Genomic DNA, 19,291 nt, shown 5'->3' with positions numbered 1-19,291 from the left:
TACTATTATAATTTTTTAATTTCCAGTTTGACTTTAAAGCAAGATTGTAAATCATCTTTGGTAATGTTAGGAAAGGATAGAACTTCAACACTCTTCTGCTACAATTTTTTGATGACAACATTTCAAATGTGCAATTTCAGACGATATTTGATGATGTTAGAGGAGTGGGAGGGAGGAGTTAAGGGAACCTTCAACAGAAATTTAAAAAGGGCAGAGGGAGGCGGTGGGGTTCACCCCCTCCCTTTGCTCCACACGAGTCCCTGATTTTAAAACTTCTCTTTAAAAATAGAAGTTTTGTCAATGTTAAAAGAAGGGTTTGAATTCAACCTCTGTTCTGTAGCAATCCTTCAAAATGGAAGCTTGAAAACACAATTTTAGACGGTATCCGAAGATGTTAGAGGGAGAGGGGGCGAGTAATGCTTAAAAATTGAACACTTAAATAATTTTAGAAGAACTTTAATGACGTTAAGCTTGGGAACATTCCGCGGATTCCTCCACCCCTTTATTAATTGAGGACTTATAAACGAGACTGTAGGCCATCTTTTGGTAGGCGTTACGTCATAGATTCTCCCATGCCAGATTTTAAAAATTGAAGTTCCAAAAACACATTTTATGCAACTTTCGGGTGTGGAGTACATAGGGTTTTGAAAACGTCCGGGCTTTGCTACAGAATTTTTTCAAACTTGTAGTCTTGAAAATGCGATTATAGGTCTATAGGTCATCTTTGGTAACTTCAGAGAAAAAGATGGGGTATTCAACCGCAGTAATTTTTCAAAACTAAAGATCAGAAAATTTAATTTCATGTCACGATTGGGACCACTAAGGAAAGGATTGAATTCAAGGACCACTTCTTTTCACCCTTCTTGACTCTACGTACCTATTTATTATTTATAAAAATTTTGTGGGAAAACTTCCTCTAGTTTTTTCAACTACACTTAAAGGTAATATTTTTCGAAAGAAATATCTTAGATTTCTATCCTTATAATTTTTATATATACTATAAATCTCTAGTTTAAATTTTGTTTTTCTTCCTTTTATACTTTTGACTACTAGTGTAATGGTGTGACTTTTCATTACAATCCTCTAATTTAGTCTCTTTCTCTGTTATCTTTTCTCCTGTTACAAACAAATTTAGCAGCCCATGTACTTTTCTCTACTTTGCTGTGATTTGACATATTTTTATTGAAAAATTTAGAAATATAAATATATCATTTGCCTATCATATTTATTTATCCATCCATTTTTAATATACAACTTCAAATTTCTACAACGTACTAAATACTTTTTTGTTCCTTAAAAAATGTTTGAAACCTACATTTCGGCTGTCCTTGGGTGTTTCCATCGGCCCTTGGCCAAAAAAAAATCCGCTATCGGCCATCGGTTGAGCCCTAATAGTTAAAATCCATAATTTCCCCGACTTTCCAGGTGCAAGGACACCCTGTAAAATATATATTTAGAAGTATTTGGCCATTGAAGCAAAATAAACTAGCTGAAGTCTTCAAGGTTGAATGAGCGCTGTTATGATAAAGGTTAAGACTCTAAAATTTTCTAACTAGCCAGTGGCCAATAAACCTAAAAACCTTAGTGGCCACCACTGTCACCAAGTTCTGAAGTCAGGGGTCTGTCCAGGATTTTTCACAGGGTCCGTTTTTTGTGAAAAATTAAATAATTTTGTGAAAAATGAATAAATTTTGTGAAAAATAATTAATTTGGAAAAAAAATAAGAAAATGTTAAAACGAAATTTTATAATTTAGAGATGGCACAAACTGCATCAATTAAAGTTGAGTGTTTTCCTCTTCTATGTCGAGAATATCATTCTGGAGTGTTTTTCTGATATTTGGCAGGGGGGGGGGGCATCGCTCTCTCAAGTATCAATATTTATCTACCATTCTACATTTTGTTAAATTATACTACAAATATTTCTGTCCAGTATTTAAAATAATTGTAACAAAAAAAAAAAAAAAAATTCAGAATAGTGTTCAGCATTTAACTTGGTGACCCAAGACACTCTTAAAAAGCACAGAATTTCGTTTAAAATGTATAAATTCCGTGATTTTAACAAAAATAAAAAGTTATTTTAATTGTTTACCTCTTAACAAAGTGTAATAAACATCAAAAATTCGAAAAATCGGATTCCGATAGCGGATGCCAAGAGATCGCAATTCTCAAAGTGAAGGCATCAAAAGTATAAAAACGACATGTAAAAGAAATATTTTTGATAAAATTATTTTAAAATTGCATTTTAGAGTCCTATGATAAACATTTCATTAACATCTGTGGACACAGTTGAAGCAAAAAAAAAAAAAAAAATGAAATAAATGAAATAAAATAAACCATCTATTCAGCATTTTAATTTTTGACTCATAACAGAAAATGGAATTTTGCTTTAAAAACTTGAAATGAGAGTTCTAACAGAAATAAAGAGACTTTTCATTTGTTTGCATCCTAATAAAGCGAAGTTAGCTCGAAAAAAGAACAAAATATGACTCTCATTCTCATATCAGATTTAAAGGATTGCATTTTTCAAAATGTAGACTTCTAAAGAAAAAAAACGGTAATTAAAAGTTTATTTAAAGTTAATCATCCTTGTTAGCATCGAAAAATCAAAACCCATATAATTTTCTCCCAAAATAACAATTAAACATCGCACCGCACTGTAAAAACGCAAATATTGACAAGCTAGTAAAATGAGTATATTTTCTAATCAAGTCATTATAAAGGTTCAACGCCAGATGCTAAGTGGTGATAATTTTGAAGTTGGTAACCATATCTGAAGCGATCATATTTTTTCCCCACTCTTACTATCCTTTTGCAGTTCTGGAGCATCGCAAGAGTGCCCATTTTTTTCTTTCAAAATTAGCCGATTTTGTATAAGCTGATCCCCCCAAAAATTTGACTTCAAAAAAGGTTCCAAAAATTATCGGTTTATACACAGAAATATGCATTGTTTTGCTTTCAGATTTGCTCTTTCAATTAACAATTTGTGAAAGATCCGATCTTGTTTATCAGAATTTTGTGAAGGGTCCGTTTTGTTTGATCTGGATTTTGTGAAAGGTCCGTTTTGGTTGATCGGATTTTTGTGAAGGATCCGTTAACGGACCCAAATATCCTCTGGCCAGACCCCTGGAAGTACAAAAAAAAAGGGAGGGGGGAGGTTAGTTTTTACTACTTTCATTAAAAATAATAGAACCTTTCACTCTAAAAAAGGATTAATTGATACCTAATTGTTTAAAAAAATGTGCATTTTGCATCTATACATATAATAAAATAAGATGTTTGTGTGTGTGTGTGTGTGTGGCTCGCATCCCGGGAAAACGGTAAGGCTTAGAAAGATGAAATTTGGTATACAGGTGTAGTTTCTGCTGAAGTTGTGCACCTCGGGCTTCGATTTTTGATATTTTAATTAGAAAAAAAGTTATTTAATGTTTTATGTGATTTTTAGCACTTTTTAGTACTTTTAACCTCACAGACCCCGAATCAACCGCGCCAGACAAATATTTTTTGCACTATAGTGTCCGAAATTTAATTTTAAATATGATGAACAAAAAAATTTTGAAGATAGAGCAATTTTTGTATTTATGAATTTTAAAAAAACCCTCTTTTTTGCATTTTTTTCAGGGTTTAATTTTTTTCTAAACGCATCGCGTGAAAAATATAATGACCTCTTTTCTACAATTTTACTGTGTAGTAGCCAGAACCTTTCGTCCTCTACAGAAAAAAAAATTCGCGCTTTTTTTTGTATGATTTTCTTTTTGTTAGGGATCAAGATTGGAGGTTAGATCAAAATAAATAGAGATAGATGAGAAAATTTAGAGATAGATCGAATAGGTAGATAGATATACATTGAGTGTACAAAAAATGTTTTTTTTTTTCGAATTAATACTTTTTTCTTTGAAAAAACGATTGTTAATTACTATCAGAGGTAAATTTGCATGGATCTAGAGAAATATAAATCTACAGGTCGATGCAGTGGCGTAGCTACAGGGTTCGCCGCCCGGTGGCGGTTCTTCTATTTGCCGCCCTTTAGTTGTGAAATAGCAAACATATTAAACTGTCAAGGGTGTTTGAATTAAAACTAGAAATTTACTTAAAGAAAAAAATTGCGTAATTAATTTCTACATACTTACAAAAGAAAAGAAGGGGGAGGCCCAGACTAGCAGAAAATTATTAAATTTACATCAAGAATTGCAGTTTTAGGCAGTTTTTAGTGAAGTGAAGGGCGGGTTGGGTTTGCTTCCAATTTTTTTCAAAACTAAGTCTCTTTTAATGTTTGTTCAGGGTTCATACTCATTTTTAAAAGTAAAAATTAAGGACTTTTTAAGGACTCTCTCTCAAAAAAAAAGGACTTATCGGGAAAACAACTAGATAGCTTTGCGTATACCATTTTAAAGTTTTCCCGGGGGGGGGGGGGGCAAAGTATATGATACACATATTATATATATACACATGCACAAGTGCATCAGTTTCCAAAAAGCAGGGAGAGGCCCAATCAACTGGGATGTCCCATTATCAGTGAATAAAATTTTAAAATTTCACATCATAGTGATCCAAGAGGAAAATGGAGACCCCCCCCCCCCCCAAGAAAAAAAGAGTTCTTAAAATCAAGCAGAAATGAGATGAGATCATGAGTGCCCTTTGAGTCCATGACATTCCAAAATTCAACAAAAAATGGCGAATTAACCAGTTTCAAACATAATACGAAAGTTTTTCCTTATTAATTAGGCTTGAAATGATTGGGTAGTAATTAATATAATAGATAGCACATATTGTTCTTAAAAAATAACATTTAATTCTCAAATTTCAGTCATAAAAAAAGATTAGGAAAATGGGGATAGCTGTAGAAAATTAGTTGCATATTAAAGCATTATCATTTAGCATACATGATTAGAATGAGAGGCAAATTGAAGGAAAATAACTAAAATCTTTTTTCTTCAAGATATTTAAACTAGTGTTTTGTTATTATTGCTTTTGATCTGTTATTGTTACTAAAATCCTATTTCGAACAAATTTGCTATATCATACTATTTCTCGCAAGTTTGTTTATTTCTATATAAATTTAAATTTTGAAAGAGAGAAAGCAATTTCTAACTCCTGAGTCCTTGAATAAAGCGGTTGATGGAGCCAGAGTTCAATCTTGGCTGTATCACTCAATAATATAAATATTTATATATATATATATATATATACATATATATAATTGATTATCCTTTTTCCTTGCAATGGAACTCATAGTTTGGTTTAAAAAACTTCATATTATTTCACGATTTAAAAAAAAAAACTGAAGTTGCTTTATTTAATCTTTAAATTCCAAAAAATTTTACAGGCTGTAAAGCCTAACCAAAACCTTTAGAGATTCACCATAAATATATTGAAAGCTTTTTCAAATACATAAAAATAGTAACCATGACAAGTTTAAATACAATCAGAGACTGGGAGTTGGACCATATTTTTTCGATAGTCTTTTGCATTTTTTCTAAAATAAATTTAAGAAATAAAAATATTATTGAAATAATGAAAAAAATAAACAGATATAAAGTAGCATATTGTAAAAAAACCTTCCAACATTTAAAAAGATTGAAATATTTGCAGGATGCAAAAAGATTGCAATCTCAAACAAGGCAAGCAATTTTCGGCGAAGCACGTGTTTAACGTGGTCGGCATGTCTCCAAAACATACGTTTTCGGCACATATCGCGGATTATAAAGATTTGAAGGGGTAAAAACGAAAAAAATAAGAAAAAGGGGACCAAACTTGATACAGTGGTTAAAATATTAAGGAAATTTTCAGAAAATTAAGGACTCTTTAAGGGTTTTTTAGGGACCTTAATTTTGCTTGATGAAATTAAGGGTTTCTTAAGGGTTTTTTAAGGAAGTACGAACCCTGTTGTTTGTTCACGTTAAGGGATCGGTGGGCACCGCAAGGAAATGTTCCGAAATCAAAGTTTTAAAATGTAGCTAAGGATACTTGTGGAGAGGTTAAGAAAAGCGGGAATGGTCGGATATTTAATTCGAAAATTTTCAGCTCTGAAATACGCAATTTTAGGCTATCTTTGGCAATGCATGTGTATTCTAATGCAGTTGAAGCGTTATGGGGGGGGGGGGGGAGGAGAAAATGAGGTTTGTTACTGAAATATTTTTTAAATGAATTTTAAAGGTATCTTTAGTGATTTATTGGAATGGGAAAGGTTGGGCTTGTTTCCTTCAAAATTCTTCAGCACCAAAGTCTCAAAAACGCAATCTAGGCTATCTTTGATGACGTTCCCTAACATCTAATGGCACCAAAAATGTTGTGAAGCCAGGCGGCTCTCTCATGAAAAATTTCTGTAATTTGCGTCCAACTTAAGGTTTTGTTTGATGTTTATAATGTGAGATAGATTGATTGATACCTCCACGAAATTTGTTTAAGCAGCCGCCGAAGGCGCCAAAATCGGCGTAAAAAGGCGAATGATAATATTGATATATAGAGAAAAACATTGATTAATACCATCGCTAAATTGTCTAAGCAGCCGCCGAAGGTGGCAACCCTGACGCAAAAAGGTGGACCAGCTGGTCGCCACAGGCGGCTAGTCTCATAATAAAGCCTCCAAAGTAATGAGGATCAAATGCAATCGTTCAGATAAAATTTCCTTTTAACAAGAAACCATTAAAAAAAAAAAAGATTTATGACACATTATCGTTATATTTTCAATAGTTTGCATTGAGATAAGCATTTAATTCTGTTTTTGGAAACTTAGGCAATTAATAGTCTTATCTACTTCCATCTTTTGAATGACCAAACATGGCAACTACACGAAAACTTTCAGATAATAAATTTAATTTGCTACATGAAATTATAGTTACAGTGAAATCCCGTTTCAAAGAATACCAATACAACAATATATCTGTTTCAATGAAGTAAACTTTTAGTCCCATTTTAATTTCTATTTCATTGAGGAATTCCATGACAACGAAATTCTCGTTACATTGAACAAAATTTTTGGTCCCTTGAAGTTCATTGTAACAGGATTCCGCTGCAGTTAAAAATCCTCAAAAAACTATAATTTAGATGAAATAGTCTGCTTTTGGGGCTAATGTGCTAAAAACTATGAAGAAAAATATTCTCAAGAAAAAATTTAGATTTTTTAGAAAGAAATTACAGTATGTTTTGTGTTAACTTCAATATTTTGCTTTGCATATCTATAAGCTACCAATTCCGTCTACTCTCATCTTAGGAATGACCAAAAATGGCGACTACACCAAATATTAAGATCTAAATTAATTTAGTAGCCCAAAAATAATTAAGTGAAAATAATCATAAAATCACAATTTAGTTCAAATATTCTAGTTTTTAGCACATTATAGCGTCCAAAGCATTGAGGATGAAATTTGAAGGGTCAAGTTTTTCATTTCCCGAGAAAACCTTTAAAATTGCGCAATTTTAAAGACAATAATTAAGAATTATCTGAAAAAAATGGCACATTTTGCATAATTTTCAATATTTTGTATAGCAATAAACATCCACTCCCGTTTATGAAACTGTAGGTACAGTCGATTCCCGACTTACGTGAAGGATGCGTTCCAAGGCTCTTCGCATAAGTTGAAATTTCACGTTGTAAAAAAAAGGTATGCATACAATTTTTTTAAAAACATAATGAATTCTAAAAGACTCTTATCTTATAACAAGCCCCCAAACTGCTTTAAACCATTAATAAACTACTGCACTTTCTTACATACAAAACCGAACTTTTACTGTATTTAAACAGAAAAAATACTTGTTTTTTTAAACATAATATGCTGTGAAGATGCACAAAATGAAATAAAACTGCACAGAACATACAGTATGTAGTAATAATAAAACGCTGCACTATAATAGTACTGTACTGAAGATAAGGACTATTTATGCACCATGATCAGATCGTTAATCTTACCTAAATTTTCAATACAGTTGCTTCGCTTTTTCTTGTGTAATGTTTTCATTTATGGCAATACCTCTCTTCCTGTTCTCTTTAATCCAAAATATAAGCGCAGCTTCCATTTTCATAATATTTACTTTGCTTAGACATTACTCTGCGAGTTTCAACATTGAAACTAAGTTCTGAATTTTTACGGATATCTTTTTTGATTTTAAAATGTACCTATGAAAGTTTCACTTTATACTTATTGTCGTGCTGCCTTCAACGTATTTTTTAGTTTTTCAACCACATTGAAAATCTAAGTGTTCCTTTATTTGTCAGAAACTTTCTCTTTTTCTCCATCTTCAAACTTGAGATGAAACAGAGTGACAAGGCACCATCAGATTTTATACTTTAATAATTTGAATGAAAAAAAAAGCGAAATACTGAGTGGTTATTTGATACACTAACAAAGCGCTGTGTAGACTAGTATAAGGCTCCTATAACTAGGAGCTGACCCGTCAGCCATTTTTATGCCAACGGCTACGCTCGCTTGTGTTGTCTGCTACTGAACTGTTGCCGATTTGTACGTTTAAATGAAGGAAAATGGGCGGTTGTGCAGCAATAAATTGCAGCAATCACTCCAAGAACAAAATTCGAATGTTTTTGTTCCCTACAAATGAAGATAGAAGAAAGAAATGGATAATAAACTGCCAGCGTGAAAATTGGATTCCGACGAAGCATTTGCAACTTTGCATTGTAAGTACTTCTGTTTTTTTGTGAATACATTACCTATTTGGATAGAATATGTTATAGAATGTCTTCTTTTTCCTTTATTAAACAAAAAACTGGCCCACATAGTGAAACTTCAGATGTAGTAATTAAAAAAAGCATTACTTAACGAAATAACAGGTTTGCCATAAATCTTGGCATAAAATGTTTGTTTTGTCGCCAACCAAATGTAAATACTCGTCGTACCTAATTTTTTTGCGAAGAATTCTGATATATGAAATAAATATTTATTTGTTACTCGTTTGTTATCGGGTTTAACGTGTTAATGTTTCTGCATAATACCCGAAAATAAATGGCACAGTTGTTATAGTAGTATTATTTCATTTTCACGCTAAGAAAATTACTTAACAACTGACACATAAAGTACGAAATTATGACACACAAATTATATCAATATAAATAAGAATTGAAATTCCTTTAGATATTTGCTTGTTTGCTTTTTGATTGAGAAAAGCAAAAATTTGTTTTAAAATTTGCTGTTATTGAAAGTAATTAAAATATTTTTTGTTTAATTTTTAAGACTTGCATCATGAAAAACTTAAATATTCATAATCAATAAGTAAGTGAAATCGGAAATATTTTAACATAATCTTTTAAAACTGGTACATAATTAATAATATTTTATTTCTGTCTTATGTAATCTAATTTTGACTCTGATATTTATATTTAAATAAATAAATCTAGTGAATGTTTTGTAGATTGTACAAACAGTCACAACAACAACAACAAAAAAAAAAGTAAAACCAGTGTATGCTTTTAAAACTAACACTAACAAAATTAATTTTAGTACACAAACCAGAGTAAGGGAAATTCTAAGGTATTTATGAATTAGTTGCCACAATTATATAGTTTAAATCATTGAGAAATTGTAATGTTCTGTGGAATTTATCTGTTTTGCTCTTTATTTTTTTTAAATTCAGCTGTGTCCGCACATTAATGATATGTTTATCGTAGGACTCTAAAATGCAATTCTAAAATAATTTTATCAAAAATATTTATTTTACAAGCCATTTTTTATACTTTTAATGTTTTCACTTTGAGGATTGCAATCTATTTGCGCCCGCTGTGGGAATCTGATTTTTCAATTTCGATGTTTTGTACGCTTTGTCAAGAGGTAAACAATTTTTTTTTGTAAAAATCACGGAGTTTATAAGTTTTAAATGAAATTCTGTGCTCTTTAACAATGTCTTGGTTCAAAAAGTTAAATGCTGAACAACTGCCTGAATTTCTTTGTTAAAATTATTTTAAATACTATGCATATAACATTTCTAGTATAAATTAACATAATGTAGAATAAATATTGATACTTGAGGGGTGCCCATCTTCAAGAGAGCGATGCAACCCTCCCGTACCCCAATACTCGAAAAACACTCAAGAATAATATTCTCAACAGAAAAGAGGGAAATCACTCAAATTTAAGTGTCAATGATGCAGTTTGCGCCATCTCAAAATTCAAAAATTTTGCTTAAAAAATTTTTTTCTTGCAAAATTTGATTTTTCACAAAAAAGACAGTGAAAAATCCAGGACAGATCCCTGAAAAAAAAAACTTGAAGTTGTTTCATTTAATCATAAAATTCGAAACAATTCTACAGGCTGTAAAGCCTAAACGATTAGAGATGCATCATAAATATTTTGAACGCTTTCTTATACATAAAAAAGTAACCAAGCCAAGTTTCAATACAATCCCAGATTGGGAGTTTGGGGGGCAATTTCTTTTTTTACTTTTACATTTTTTCTAAAATAAATTTAAGAAATAAAAATATTATTGAAATAATGAATAAAATAAGCAGATATAAAGTAGCATATGGTAAAAAAACCTTCCAACAACAAAAATGATTAAAATATTTGCAGGATGCAAAATATTGAAATCTCAAACAAGGTACGCAATTTGCGGCGAAACAAGTGTTCAACGTCCTTGGCATGTTTCCCAAACATACGTTTTTAGCAAAAATTGCAGAGGATGAAGATTTTAGGGAGGAAAAGAGAGAGAAAAAAAAACAATTGGGGGCCAAACTTAATATCATGTTTAAAAAAATTAAGAAATTTTCTGAAAATTAAGGACTCTTTAAGGGATTTTTAAAGACCTTAATTTTGCTTGATGAAATTAATTTTTTAAGGAAGTACGAAAACTGCTAAACAATCCTCTGAAACCCTCCCCCTCAAAAAATGAGTATATATTCCCATTTTTAGCCTAATCCTTTTAAACACACACATTGATATAACTGCGTGGTCTGACTTTACAGTGAAAGATAGACCATCGAAAATTGAAAAGCGTGGTGAATGTCCGATTCAGAATTTTTCCAATGGTTGATGGCATGGAAAATAAAACTAAAATTAGTGGCTCAGCAGCCAATGGGGGACCAAGGCCTACTGTGCTTGCCTGCTTTCTTGACCAAAAGCATTTGGTTGCAAGACAGATGCTGGGGTTGGTAAGGTGGTCAGTTGAGCGCAGAACCCCAAGTGCTTACTTTCCGAGCACTATTGACCACCTGAAGAGAAGAGTGAACTGTACCCGACTTTGGAATCAAACTAGGATTTGCAGTGTAGAAGTATGATGCACTATCACTAAGCTACTGGACTTCCACACGGAAGTTAATGTTCAAAAAAAAAAAATCTTATATGGGAAAAACACAAAATGTTATTGATGTTTAATTCAAATTAAAAAAACAAGTTACACAAATAGTAATTTCAAAAATAAATTTTTTCCAAAAATTGCGATTGAAAAAATAAGACCATTTTATACAAATGAATAAAAATTACGCATTTCACAAAACGCAGTAAGTCACAACATAAGTTCAGCTTTGCCAACATTGAATATAAGCCATCCATCATCTGCTATTTAACGTATTTTTTTTTGTATGAACTTTCCTCAGATAATTAGATGCAGACAAGCAAGACAAACTACAATTCAATTAGCAAGTATAAATTTTTTAAACAGAAAATTAAACTTACCACTAGAAACCTGAGGAAGATTAGTGAAACTACCAAAACCTGGTTGTGATGTAGTCTATAACATAGAGCAAGAAAAAAAATAAATAAAACTTTGTACACAATAAGAAAATGCAAATGTCAAAATAAATTAAACAATTACACGTATTAAATGAATCAATTAACCAATGTTGAAGCACAATAACTGCATTTGCAATTAATGTACAATTTTTACACATAACAACGTACGAATACAGAGAAAAACTTAAGTCAAAATTCCTTGAGATGCAATTAATAAAGAAATTCATGTTGAAATTAAAGTGAAATTTTTCGTGAAGACATCAGTTAATTTCCTTTACACAAGGAAGTAAAAGGTGCTCCTTCTTGATGTTGCCCGAATAGTACAAATTTTTGATCCGAAAGAAATTTCCAGATAATCTGAGGTGAGGTAAGTCTCAATTACCTTGGATTTCCGAGACTCTACTGTATTTCATTTTGAGGAGCAGTTTTACGACATTTGCTTAGTTACATTTTCAACAAGAAAACAAACAAGTTTTAAGAAATCTTATACTTAATGTAGTCATTTAAAACGGTTTCAACATTGACTTCAGTTATCAAAAAATTAAATTTACATCATTAATAAATTAAAATTGTTTGCATTATGATTATTAATAAAAATAGTCATCTAAGATCATGAAGTACACTGCATGAACAAGTAGTTTTGTCATTCACATTTCAAAAGCATTAAAGGTTTTATTTTGGGATTGCAAACTTTTGAAGCAAATTATAATATTGTGTCCTCTTTCGAACGTTTTGAGCCAAACGAATCGGAGCAAGAAGTTTATGAAAATCATTACAAGTTTAATAATAATGTGATCACTTGAGAAACGTTAGTATTTTTTATCAACAAAGTACAACATATTTATAGTTCGGAAAGTATTTCTTCATTAATTACAAGACTGGTCGGGGGCACGTAAGGAGAAAACACATGCCAAATTTAAATGTTTACATGCCACCGGCAAGTCCAACAATCGATTATAGCCCATTTTGCTTTTTTCAGCAAGGTAAACATGAATAAATAGTCATAACTACGTCTGAGAAGTTGTCTAAAAACAAGCAGCAATATTTTCATTCTTATTTACAAAATGCTGCAGCAAATATAACAATATAATGGTAACTTTTGCTTCTAAATTTTACATCAGAAATATGTTTGTGGCATATATTTGTTTCCAATTAAATTATCGGAAAGAAATATGTTTTAGAGTATTAATAATAATGTTTTGGATCAAGTAAGTATTTTTACCCTTCTGTCCATAACTGAATGAGTTGCAGTCGAAAAACAGTAAAGATTTTATTCTGTAAGACCCAAAATTATCACTTTTTATCAAAGATAAGATACTGTCCACAAATAAGCTTACAACAGCATTCATAAAAGAAAATTGAAAACGACCGCTTCAAAATAACACGTGCTTTAACGTCAAACGGTCATAAGCCCCACACACATACACTGTTGATGCCAAAGCCAAAAAAATTCTCTCCGATTACGGTTATATCGCAAATGCCTCTTCGTCACTTATCACGAGGGAAATCCGTAAAGTACTCCTTTATCACTGCCTATCAGAAGCTAAAACAGACCACAGATGTCGCTGCAAGCAAAATGCTACTCACTAGTTTTAAGCAGGGCTGCGGAGTGCTGAGAGAAAATGACCGACTTCGACTCCGATTCTTTACCTCAAAATCAGTCTGACTGAATCCGCTGGCAGAGTTGCGGACTTTGGGGGAAATGACGGACTCTGACTCTTGAAAATTTTAACCTTCGACTCCCGACTTCGAATCTTTTACCCCAAAATCAGTTGACGCCCGGTTTTCCCCAAATGATGGAGACGTCATCTCACGATGCGAATTGCCCTAGGAATTTGAGTTGGTGGAGAGTACTAACGATTCCCAAAATTTTGTCGAATTGAACATTAAAATATCAATCATATTTAATTTCTTGATTGAGTAATGTAGAATAAAACATGCAATCGAATATCTAAATGGTAAGCTTAGTTCAGTAAGCGATAGTGAAATTATCGTTGTTAATTACTTCGCCTTTTAGTTCCATTAATTTTCTCAGTTTAGTAGTGCCCAACCAACAGCCTGCGAGTTGTATGCAACCCGCGAAGCTTATCCATGAGATTCGTATTATAGTCAATACAGTAAACATTTATAAAATCAGCCGCTTTTTAAACTCAATTCTGGAAGATTGGAATCATTACAACAGTACAGAGTATCAAAGTATGTTAAAACCATCCTTTAATAAAATAATTGCTGTTTTATAAAATCAAGATTTAGGAGAGCATATGTTAAAGTTAAAAAAATATACATTAAAATTTTTAAGACATAACTATTTCCAAAGTTTAATCAAGTAATCTAGGAACCGCGGTTGAAAGGTAAGGGAATCAGTGCCAAATTTGCCCTGTTCAATAGACGTCAGAAAAGCGCTTGATGTCATGCTACGCACTTTAGAGCAAAGATAAGGTAATATTGAAACTCACAAAATCTTTTATGAACTTTCAAATGATGTTGAATCGTTTTTTTTTTTTTTTTTTCAAGTTATGTTCATCAAACGAAAATTAGACAGTATTTTAAGACGCTTGCGTAAATAAAAAAGTACATCATGTTTGTCAACTGTGTTTTAAAACACTTAAAATAAGAAAAAAATTCGAAAATCATTTAATTTTTTGATTATTTAACCCTTGAAACCTTTTTGCTTTTCTTTTCTTTTTTTTTAAGTGTAAGTAAGCCGGTTGATAAAATCAGCCACTTTTTAAAATCAATAAATGTCCTCAGAACGAATGTGATTTTAATAAGCGACGGTCACTGTATTCCGAAACGAAAACTAAGTTCTGGAAAACGTCCAAAAGAACTGATCATCTTTATTTGGTATTTACAATGGTTGTTGTAAATTTGGAACCAAAAACGCTGAAATTGTTTTTCTATAAAACAGATGGGAACTTTGGATTGATAAAATGAGCATGTAGTAATGATAACAATGATTCTTTGGTTTGAAATTTGCCTGAATTTTTCGTGTTTTTTCATATTATCTAGAAAAAAATTTCAAACATAACATTTAACTTTGTATGTGTTCTGGCCCTCGAGATTCATCTTAATATGAAGTGCGGCCTCCGGCCTTCAATTAAAAAAAAGGTTGGGCACCATTGGTTTAGTATAATACACATTATAATATATCAAAAGAGCTACAAACATCTGGAGATAAATGTATTTCTAGAACGCTTTAGCCAATTTTTGCTCTTTATCTCTTCATTCTTGTACACAAAAATGTCGTTGTTTGCTATTATACATGAAACTATAGTTACGCAAGCATTTTGTAGAGTATAATCACCAAAAATTCAAGTTAACAAAAAACTATATCATTCTAAAAATATCACCCAAAACATAAAAAGAAAGACTCAAATAAAGTTTTGTAGCTATCAATATATTTGGAGAAAATATTGTTCATTTTATGTCTTTCCATAAATTACATAAATCATAATTTTACCAACCACAAATTATCGAGAAAAATAACTACTAAAATTATTGGAAAAAAGTAAATGAAAACTAAACTTTTTCAAAAATTTTAGTTAAGGTTGCATATTTCTTTATTGTCATTAATTTAGCATTTCCACTAAGAGACGCACCTGACGCTCATATTGTCACTTACCTTTCTATTGTTTCCTTTAAAAAAAAGTATTGTTTTCCCAACACTTTAAATTATGGAGACAGAATGCATAAAAAATTAATCCGAAAATTAAAACATTCTGTAACTGAATACGATCCAAAGCTACACCATATACAAAAATTGAGATAAGATAGAGGAATTCACGGTAGCTTTCATATTTACTTCGTTTACCGTTAAATACTGCGGACCAACAGCTCCTAAATTCGCTAAATTTACCATGTTCATTAGATTGGCCATTAACTGGTAGTGCCTCTTTTGGTCCTTGTCTTTTTGCGTGTCAGCAAACTTCACAACCAATGGACTGTTGCATCCCTGAAAATAAATTTTGAAAAATAAAAAAACAAGAAACATGATACACGTAAATTAATAATTTTGACAACATAAAAATCATCTTTATTCTCCTGTGCTATGCATGAAAGTTAATTTTGACGAATATAGAATAATGATGCGGTTAATATCATAAGTGAATGTCAAAATATTCGAACTAGTAACGAATGACAGGGGAATCTAGTCTTAACATCCTCTAGAACCTTCTGTTACTTTAAAATTTGTTCCGAATTATATTTTCAATCAAGTATTTTGGCACAAAAAGACCCCTAGTGAGTGTTTGAGCATCGCTTTTAAAAATACACTGTAAAAACGATTCAGAAACGTTCATGAGAAACAACGGGCAGCTGATGTGCCCAATTTCTGCCTGTAACATATCTTGTAAAAACAGGAACGTTTTCCGCTAAATGTCAGTAACCTTTCTGAAATTACCCTTGAAACTTTCTGAAGAATTTGGAAATCTCCCCAGTTAAGGCCATTTATATCTCGGGAACAGGCTTGGCGTAATCGTCGATTATGTAATCGTAGTCCGCGTAATCAATTACATTTTTGTGAAATCATAATCATAATCTGGCAATGGGATGCTCGTAATCTTGTAATCGTAATTTTAATCAAGTGTTTCTTGCATAATCGTAACTGTAATCTGAATGTAATTAATCGTAATGGACAGTATTCACCTGACGTCACTGCGGGTAAAAACTCTCACTGCAGTGCATTGTGGGAACTGTAGCAGACGAAAATCCGGCACTACAGCGTATAACACTTGCTTTTGTGTGGCTTATAAACTCTTCTTTCTATTTAAAAATGAGAGGTTTTTTTTAACGTTTTTAACTAAGAAACGTTGTAAAAGAATGATGAACGATTCATTTGATACGAAATACTCTCTTTATTATCGTATTTGAATGGGTTTAAGCCTCTTTGATTCCTTATCAGAAACATGGTGAAAACTCGAATTCACTTTTTATTTTTCCCTTTTCTCGGCATTTTCCATGCATTCGTAAGTCTTTTTAAGCCCTAAACATGTTCATCATGCGCATGAAGTCCAGAAATCCTTAAATAAAACAAGTTTTTTTAGCACTACTGACACTACGTAATTGGTCAAAATACCCGCAGACCGAGGCCTTCGAGATAGGAAGGCCATCCAACTAGCAAATGACGTCATCGTTCGTCGATCCACAATGATATTGGGAAGTGAGCGCTTTGATTAGTATTTTGGTTTAATTAAACTATTTGGTTTACTTATTATTGTCTTCTACTATTTTAGTAGTACTAAAACTTCTACTTTTTCATTTGAAAACATAAAAAGGAACCAATAATCTTACATTAAAAAATACACTGAGCTTAATTCATAGTATTTCACATAAAAACATTTATAAGTCTTACAAAGTATTCAAATAACTAAACACGATTTTATTTTACAATCTTGTAAAAACAAAGTGATAAATAAACATAGTTTTATTTTTCATTTGAAATTTTTTTTAACACTAATCGCATTTTAACTACTCTTATATTGTATTGAAACATTGAGTCTTAAGAATTATTCAAATAAATAAATGAACTTTCATTTTACAATTACATCAAAACAAAAAATAATTTTACCATTGTATTTGAATAAAAATAAAATGAAATTTTAAAATATAAATAAACATTTTTACTAAAGTAAACGAGAAACATAACTGCAATATGTTTCAAAGACATAACATCAAATTAAAATACATAATACCAGATTATTAATGTTAACTTAGCTTAGCAAATTTATGCTTTTAAAAAGACATGAGTGCTTGGGTGCCATCCCCCAAAGTAAACGGTGCCCTACCTCCTTCAATTATGAAAACTTCAAGAAAAATACCCCATAAACATCTCCCCCATCTCCCTTAAAATTTCAAGGGCACAGTTATTTATAACTATAGTCGTTGAAAAGCTATCATTATTATGAGACTATGATTCCTACCCCTCCCCCCTTCGGTGGGCACTCTCGAAAAGTTACACAGGAATTCAACTTGAAAAACGTTAATTAAAGAATGAGTTATACAACATCATGAATACTGTATGTTGTACATCAAAAAAAAAAAAAAAAAAAAAAAAAAAATGTATTCAATATCAAAGCAACCTTTTTTTTTTTTTTTTTGGAATTTGGCTACTTTTCCATTTTCAGCTTTTTCTGCTGCTAATGATTCTTGTGTAGGGGGGAGGGCTTTAATAGTTCATCATTTTAGGCTTTTGAAAAATTATTTTAAAGAGCATTAATTGATGACAAAGTAACCTTTTTCAAAAAACTTCTCATAAAATGACCATTTTATCAACTTTCTTCAATACTTAAAACTTCATATATGTTAAATTTAGATCAACATTTTGCTGAGTAGGCTCTTTTAGGAATTCAATGTGACATTTTTGTGACAGGGGGAAGGGAGAGGATAACAAGAAGTGTGACATCATGCGTTGTTTATAACAATATGCTCATGTTGAACAGCGTTACATGTAACAAGGAGGGGGGGGGGGAATTTGTTCAAAATTTTGCAACATCCTTTATGGACAGCCCCTTAATTCAATTTATGTTACAGTTTCAGAGTTCCTGAAAGCTTTTTAACAGAAAACCCCAAGGAGTTCAAAAATTATATAGTTCAAGACATTTTGCCTTTTTTAAGCATAACAAACAAGCATAGAGCATTTGGCAAAAACACGTTGTATCCACTGCTAAAAAGTAATCTTTCGCAAGCCCAGAAATCATGAATACCGTTAACTCAACCACAATTTGTACATAAATATCATAACACTTAAAGACAACAGTGCCAAAAAAAAAAAAAAAACATTTTTTTTAATTTGCGATTCCTCTAGTATATATATATATATATATATATATATATACACTCTATAACGAAAAAAATCAACGCACCAAGAAGCAATCATCTGATCGCTTTGAAATTTCGTATGCATGACTGTTTCGACCAGATATGAAAATAATTAAAATTTGGTGTACAATGAATGAATAGTTTGATCTCTAGCGCATTGGAACTGCGCATCCAGCAGATGTAGATAAGGAGCAGTTCTTCAACGGGTGTTAAAACTTCGGTTTGATTGCGATTCAGATTATCTTTCAACAACTTAAAAAATGCCTCGTCGCAGGATTCGTGTTTATTACGAGCAACTGTCAGAGTTTGAGAGAGATCGTATCATTGGATTGAAGGAGACCGGCTGGAAACATCGGGGAATCGTTCTTCATTTGAGTCGAAGCGATGCGGCGATTCAAAGATGCTGGCAAGGATGGGTGGAAAATGGCAGATTTCAGCGTCAGGATTGTAGTGGTCGACCTAGGGTCACAACAGATCGTGAGGACAGAATGATTGATCAGCTGTCACACCTGCTTCTTCATCTCTACCAACATTAGACGTTCAACGCCAACACCAATGTCCATCATGACCATTTACAGACGGTTGAGACAGCGAAATCTACGCTAGCGCCGACCGTTACGCCACCTGCCACTAACGCCTGCACACTGCCGAGCCAGATTACAGTGGTGTATGGCTCAATCAGGTAGGAATGACGCCGAATGGGGACGTCTAGTCTTTAGCGATGAATCCCGCTTCCAACTGTGTCCTGACAATCATCGAAGACATCGTATTTGGAGACACCCAGGGAAGAAGGGGAATCCTG

At 32.0% G+C, this 19,291-nt stretch overlaps 1 protein-coding gene across 3 annotated transcripts in view; it reads right to left on the bottom strand.

The window, feature by feature from the left end:
* Window positions 1-19,291, bottom strand: part of LOC129219260 (CUGBP Elav-like family member 2) — a 542,217-nt gene that overhangs the window by 51,845 nt on the left and 471,081 nt on the right. For all 3 annotated transcript variants that reach the window (XM_054853587.1, XM_054853590.1, XM_054853589.1), the window contains exons 6-7: window positions 15,476-15,625; window positions 11,617-11,671 (exon numbers count right to left, since the gene is read on the bottom strand). In XM_054853587.1, coding sequence (XP_054709562.1) covers window positions 11,617-11,671; window positions 15,476-15,625 — 205 coding nt within the window. The remainder of the gene's footprint in view (window positions 1-11,616; window positions 11,672-15,475; window positions 15,626-19,291) is intronic.

Source organism: Uloborus diversus, chromosome 3, assembly GCF_026930045.1.
Source record: "Uloborus diversus isolate 005 chromosome 3, Udiv.v.3.1, whole genome shotgun sequence".
In the NCBI taxonomy this organism is placed as follows: domain Eukaryota; kingdom Metazoa; phylum Arthropoda; class Arachnida; order Araneae; family Uloboridae; genus Uloborus; species Uloborus diversus.
The sequence above is the reverse complement of the archived record's forward strand: the minus strand, read 5'-3'. Positions and strand labels throughout refer to the sequence as shown.